This window comes from Oncorhynchus clarkii, chromosome 7 (assembly GCF_045791955.1).
Source record: "Oncorhynchus clarkii lewisi isolate Uvic-CL-2024 chromosome 7, UVic_Ocla_1.0, whole genome shotgun sequence".
NCBI classification, from domain to species: Eukaryota; Metazoa; Chordata; class Actinopteri; order Salmoniformes; family Salmonidae; genus Oncorhynchus; species Oncorhynchus clarkii.
The window spans coordinates 61,104,114-61,111,343 of NC_092153.1; the positions used below are offsets into that span (position 1 = coordinate 61,104,114).

Consider the following 7,230-nt stretch of genomic DNA (forward strand, 5'->3'; position numbering starts at 1 on the left):
TTTGTATCACAGTGCAAAAACCGCATGTGGGTCCATAATATGCGGTTGTGCCTTACCAAACAAATCACACGGACTGTTGCAAAATAGGTCATATATCCTACAAATAGAAAACATAATTCCAAAAGTATTTGAAGCCATCCCAGGTGATGTTTTAGGCTATGTATTTGTTGTATATATTCAGGGTTTAGGGTAAACAAAATGTAGCCTACCAAATAATGTAGGCCTATCGATTGGAGTAAAGATGCAATTGACTCAGTATGAATATTTTCTTAATCAATGCCCATGAAGTATATCATGTGCCCATGAAGTATATTATGTGCCCATGTAGTAGCCTACTATATGCCCAATATGCTACTACATGCCTATTATGTGCCCATTTAGTAGCCTAAATTTCATATTACGAATTGCAGATGTCTTGTAAAGTAAACCTTATAAGCCTAGTTAAATTGAGGCTTGTTTATTTTATCCAACTGCTTAATATACCCTCTTCTTTTTGTTTACTTTAGCTGTCTTTATACTATAATACATTATACGTTACCATTTTGTTTAGATCAAGCCATTGATTGTGGGGTAAATTGGTACTTAGGTTTTTCATTTGAATTTGACTGAAGTAAAAACACGTTCTGTTTTTATTGAGCTGTAGACTAATCAAACGTGGATTACATTTAAAATAGCCTTGTAATCTGTGTCAAACTCAGATTAAAATTGTACAAAATGATATCGATGCCATGTTGATGAAGTTGTTGAAATAATGAAGAAACAATCAAGTGCTAACATGTGCTCTGATGAAGGCGCACGACACGCGTCAGCATTAAACATTATTGAAGGAGATTAAGTTGCAGTCCTTAGTTTCTTTTATATTCCAGTGTCCAATTGTGTTTCTTAGATTGCCAATTTAATATTGCTATTGGTGTTGCCTGTACGAAACCTATAGGCTGTAGACTGAATAATTATATAATTTCATTCTCACGGAAAATCATTAAACATTTCAAAAACATTATATATTGATGGGACAAATATAATTAGGCTACTCAACTATTAGATAACTCAAGTGCTATACTTTTTTATATGCTACCATCTAAGAATGAGCAATAGTGGCCTAATGTAAACACGTCTGATAAATATTTGGCTTCAGGATGATTTTGGGGGGGACAAACGAGTCTCATGAGTTTCAAAACGGTGCTGTAACTTTGGACAACATGTTGTAACGAACTAAAAGGAAGGAAACGCTCTTTGTTGACGCTATTGTCCCTGCCTGGACATGGCGAGAGATTCCAAGACAGTTGTGTCAATGAGCCAGCAGACATCAATGCACTAGACAGTGACCTTGAACTGCCGAAGCGCCAATTGGTAGGCCCATTGCGTTCTAAGTTTTTTTTTTTAAACGTAAAGAAAGAACTTGAGTCAGAGAAACGCGGAAGTTCCATCACCTTTTTACAACTAAACTGTATGTTAAAATGTTGTGTTCAATATAAATATAAGTGATCTTGTTGTTTTTTCTTCTTCCTTTCGAGGAGTCAGGTTTTGTAGTTATTATTTTTGTTCAATGGTTGTCATTATGCGGCATGGGTAGGCCTTATCTTCTCTTTCACCAAGGTAACTTCCTTGTTTGCCAAACGAACTGTTCTTTAACCTCATAACTTGTGATAAGCACTGTGTGCGCTGAGAAATTGATAGGCTACATTAGCACAAACATCAAATATGTATTGGTCTGTGTGTTAGTGATCCTAGATATCATAAACTGTTGTTATGAGATTCCCCTTGCTACTTTAGTCAATACCATCCTAGTACCCTAACATTTAAATTGACTGAAGAGGTGAATGACTGGAGGTCGATGACTGATGGTGTCTTTTTCTGATAATAATTATAATATGCCTACAACATTTTGTGAACTTTTGCAGCATATAGGCCTACTCCGCGTAACTAGTTGCGGCAGGTAGCCTTGTGGTTAGAGCTTTGGGCCAGTAACCGTAAAGTTGCTGGATCGAATCCCCGAGCTGACAAGGTGAAAATCTCTCGTTCTACACCTGAACAAGGCAGTTAACCCACTGTTCCCCGGCAGGCCGTCATTGTAAACAAGCATTTGTTCTTTATAACTGACTTGCTTAGTTAAAAAAAAAAAAAAAATTAAACGAATCCGAACGCTATTGATTTGCAAATCCACGGCAAATGACCCATACACAAAATTCGTTTTGAACGATCCAATAACTACATCAGTTATTTGAGGCAGAACAAAACAGCTTACAAGACCACAAACACTCCTTGGAAATCCATGTCATGTGTTTTATGAGTTTGTATTTGCAGTTATTTGTTTATGGAAAGGGTCCTATTTGGGTAGTCTATTACGCACGACATTTTTTTAAATACTCGCCCCGTAATCTTTACCCCCCCCCCCCCTTCAAAAAAAAAAACATACTAGCCTGGGAATCAGATATTGTTTATTTTTTCTTCAATTGTCTTTTATTGTAGGTAAAAAGGGGACACATTGATTGACAGCTGAAACAGGCTATGCGTGCTCTTTGAATATCTATCGCATATTCAGTTTAAGACCCGTGTCCCGAAAATGTATTGTAGCTATATTTTAACTCCTTCTGACCTCAGAAGCCTTCCTTCCGTAGCTCTAATGCAAAGCTTTCGTTATCCCATTTAAATGTTCCATACATAACAACAATCTTTATTTTGTGACTAATGTAATATTTTCTTTCTCACAGAAGTATGCAAAGGCACATTTGTTAGTTATAAATGTGGCATTGTATATTAGGCCTTTTCCCATCCTTCTTGTCGAATATGAATCCTTACAGACACTATCATTTATTTTTTGTCGCATCGCAGAAGCTGCTGCAGAAGCCAATGCTTCCATGAAAGTGATGTGTATGGGCAGGTTTATTACGCATTGATAAAATAGCGACTCCTCTCTTTAAGATGTGGAGTATGCACACATAGGCCCACTATTGCACTGTAACAAGAATGGAAACCATTAGCAATTTCTTAATATGCAATGTTTTGTTTACAGCTTACGTAATTGCTATCATTTGGCAAGTAGGCAAATCATTAGAAAGCGGTGAAGGTTGTCAGGAATTTCGAGAATAGCAACATTAGGCCTACACGAGTAATGTTAAAATGAAAGTGTGTAGTGGGTAGTGGGTAGGCCTATGTCTAAGTCAAAAATTACGTCTTTGTTCAATTTCATTTCATACACGTTGTTGTGTAGCAATGGAACACTTTCCTAATTGCACCAGGCAGTCTCCTCATGGAAATGCGCACGGCTCAATGCATGCCTATTTTGCCATTTCTTTCCATGAAATATTATCATTACTCGGTGAGCCCTTGTTTCGCAGTATCATACAGATGTTTAGTTATCTTACTCAACTTGTTTGGGACAGGGGCGCTCAATTGCAAATCATTGAATAAAAACGCACTGTGATGAATTTCGACTGATGACGCGCTTTTAGACTGCTTTGACCACCTTGTTAAACCCACATAAAAATAATAGTTTATAACAAGCTACCCAATGTATGGCTACGAACGTTTAATGGGATAAATGTTGAAGGTGTTCCTTGGAAATGCTCTTAAAATAACCCTATTGCAGATCATCTTTTTTTACAGAGCCAAAGGTTTCAACTTACTGACCCCGCTACTGTAAATACGAGAGAAGTGAGGCTGTGAGTATCAGTCGTTCCCTAAAATAGACCCGTAAAGTGGAGCATCACAGCTTTATATGACATTCAATTCGTCTGTAATTTGCTCTAAAATAAAGAGTGAGGCATGCACACCCAACAATGGTAGATATTTGGTGTGTGGGGGGGACAATATAACACTTACAGGCCTTTGTGCAGCTGCCTTGTAACCGTTAAATGACATATTAAAAAGAAAAGGCAGGCTCTGGGAAAACTTTACTAAGATAAATATGGCCTGTAGCCTAATATTAATGGATTGGGTCATCACTTGAAAATTAAAGAGTAGAGTATTTTGAAGCAATAAAGAGAAATAAAACAAGCAATGAAGAGAAAACAAACCCAGATTTTATTTGGCATAAAATGTACTTTAAAAAGCATATAAAACCCATAATACAGAAGTGAATGTTTTGTTTGGTCAGACATGGACATAGTGGGTGGCACCTTCTGTAACGCAAGTTGGTGAAGACATGTGACTCTATTCCGACCAATCAGGCGCGCCGCTCGGTTTCACTATGTTAAATGTCAGATCGCTATAAACTAGAAGCTCTTGGTCGCCCGCCGAAATGGGCGAGCATAATCTTCTTAATCCCGGTTCCGGGTTTGTGGGACCTTTGGTAAACATCCATACTGGAGACACATTTTACCTCCCCAATTTCAGAGCATCCGGGGGACAACTGGCGGGTCTACCCTCTCTCTCCTACCCAAGAAGGGACAATGTATGCTCGCTCCCTTGGACCCCTTCGGAGCCGTGCAATGGATATCCTCAATCCTACTTTAGCAGTCCCTTGCCCATTAATCCCTCTTTCAACCGTGCATGTGAAATCACCAGACAAGATGAAAGCAAATGTTTTTACAGCAATGGTGTCGGCAACAGGGAACCCTGCGCTGAAAGCGCAATCCTCAAACGTGAAGAGAGGGCAAGAGGAGACTCCTCTTCCTCCATAACGACGGAGCATGGACTGCACAACGGGATGGGCAACAATGGTACATTTTCCAAGTACGACTATGGCCCCGAGCAGTTGACCCAAGATCCGCCATCCTGTCAATCCCTAGAATCTGACTCCAGTTCATCGCTGCTCAATGAAGGGAGCAAATCTTCTGCAGGCATCGCTCAGGCGTTGACATCCCCTGGCAATCACGCACTAAGCACAGCAGCGGGTGGAGGTGAGTTATTGGACATTAACAATGGAATTTAATGCGCTTTTTTTTGTCATTGGAATCTTATTTCTTGATTTGTTGATAGTCCTGTTGCTCGTCTTTATAAATTCTTAGGATGCTGAATTTACACGAGCCTTGCATGTTGGGGTGAGCGCCGCTAGGGGAAGCATTCAAGGAAGGGTACATATTTTCGTTTACGCCTTTTACACACCAGTAAACCCTTACAGCACCATAAAAATTAGCTGTTGTTTGTGGTAAAATGAGAATGTCTTGTGGTAAAAATGAGAATTGACACAAAATATTTTAAACAATTTCAACCTATAGGATTTCAGGAAAAACATAGACTCAAGGTTTTTGATAGTTTGTTGCAAATAAAATCAGACACCGAAAAAAATACATGCTGTTATTCACAAGAACTCTAGCTTCCATGCCTTTGGCAATTCGATATGCTTGCATGCTTGAGAGTGAGACTATCGTTATTGACGACCTTAACTGCCACTGTAAACCTGACACAGACTAATGTGAATTACAGCGTATCTATCCACAATCAAATTACAAGATGTCATACGTCCCACTGTCTCACCACACATTATTTGGTGAAATTCAATATTGTGAATACCTTTTACATAATAAACAGTAGTAGTATAATATAATTTGTTTGAGTGTCCATATTCTACTCTGAATGTTAACTCATTGTTTTAAATGAGTCTGTTTTAAGACTGGGCCAGAAACTGCTCACACTGATGACAAAAGCTTTCAAAATACGTTTGATAACCAGCTCTATAGAATCAACTGATGCAGCTCTATAGAATCAACTGATGCAGCTCTATAGAATCAACTGATGCAGCTCTATAGAATCAACTGATGCAGTGCAGGACTTTTACCTTAGCTTGGCGATGTATGCCAAACTATAGGCTATAGCGCCTATACGTTCATCCATGCTCACCCATCCACTTCTTCTCCCCCTCTCCAGGCGCCCCGTGGTATCCAATGCACACCCGAACCCGAAAGAAACGTAAACCCTACTCCAAACTCCAGCTGGCTGAGCTGGAAGGCGATTTCATGCTCAATGAGTTCATCACCAGACAGCGGCGGAGGGAACTCTCTGACCGCCTAAACCTCAGCGACCAACAGGTTAAAATATGGTTCCAGAACCGGCGGATGAAGAAGAAGAGATTGATGCTTAGGGAGCAGGCCTTGTCCTTCTTCTAAAAGGGAGAGAGAGGCGAAAGAGAGATTGTGAAGAGGAATATAGGCAGGCAGTATTTTTAATTAAACGTACTGTATTTTGGTGTAATCAAATTCGATCGCATAGCATGCACAGTATGAAGTCTGATGTCCTTAAGAAGGAGGACGCATCTGGTTTATCACTACATATTTCGAAAAGCAAATTAATAGTCCAAATATATGTTTATCAGACCTTGAGTCGCATAAAAAGTTACTAAAGTAGTGACAGTGCAAGGGGTTAAGTATTCCCTAGCCTGTATTCTGTGTTCTTTGATAGGCCTATAGAAACATCTCATTAGTTAACGCCCTGGAATGAAAGGCACAGTAATTTGGGAAAATATAATTTGTGATTTGTAAATTTTTTGATACACATATATTTGACTTTGTAGTTTCCCATAACTTTACCAATACAATACCTACACACTTGTGGCTCACTCGCTAGGGCGGAACGTCCTAGATCAACCATGGTCACAATCATTGAATTTTTTGAAGGAACTAATCAAAGTTTATCTGGGGTTTAAAAATGGATTTGATTTAAGATATGAACAAGTAGCCTATAGTTGTGAAGAATATGAAGCTAACAGAAAGTTACGGATTTCATGCTATTGGATTCAAGTCAATAGTAAGTATCAATTAATAGGTCAGTTCAATTCACGAATGCATAGCAGCCTGTATTTATAAACCATTTACGTCCATCGCCTGAGTTTAGTGGAATTATGATTGAACTGACCACGATTCTGTTTCATAAATTAGAGTTTATAGGGCTACTATAGCCTATACGCCTATGTAGGCGACGGTGCATTATGGCTATGGCGCATAATAGTTTACACCTAATCTACATTCCACCAGTAGTCTATTTAATAAGTCATGACATGATAGTTTTCCAAAATAGACCCCAGAACCTATAACAATCATTAAATTACAGAATCCTAAAACAATTACAATGGTAATGCAAGGCTTAATTTGGGCTATGGTCTAAATAAGCACAGCCTATTGATAGCCTATTGTCTTGATCGTATAGTGGACAATAAGATAGTTTTGTGGCATGTAATTGAAATCCTTAGTTGTGTATTTTCAATCAGTCACGTGCTCTAGGGGACGTGCATGGCCACGGTCAAGGACAACAACTGGCCCTACACCCTACTGCTGTTTTTAAAATTGCGTTTCG

At 39.0% G+C, this 7,230-nt stretch overlaps 1 protein-coding gene across 1 annotated transcript; it reads left to right on the forward strand.

The window, feature by feature from the left end:
• The first annotated feature begins 4,240 nt into the window (after positions 1 to 4,240).
• On the forward strand, positions 4,241 to 6,047 carry LOC139414369 (homeobox protein Hox-C12a-like). Its single transcript, XM_071162285.1, has 2 exons — positions 4,241 to 4,841; positions 5,809 to 6,047. The coding sequence occupies exons 1-2, from the start codon at positions 4,241 to 4,243 to the stop codon at positions 6,045 to 6,047; spliced, it is 840 nt and encodes a 279-aa protein (XP_071018386.1).
• Positions 6,048 to 7,230: the final 1,183 nt, after the last annotated feature.

What these genes read in the sequence shown, in the direction of transcription:
- LOC139414369 (XM_071162285.1), top strand. Translation starts at nt 4,241, where the DNA reads ATGGGCGAGCATAATCTTCTTAATCCCGGTTCCGGGTTTGTGGGACCT. An exon ending in AAGCACAGCAGCGGGTGGAG is followed by an intron (nt 4,842 to 5,808) that starts GTGAGTTATTGG and finishes CCCCCTCTCCAG; the next exon opens with GCGCCCCGTGGTATCCAATG.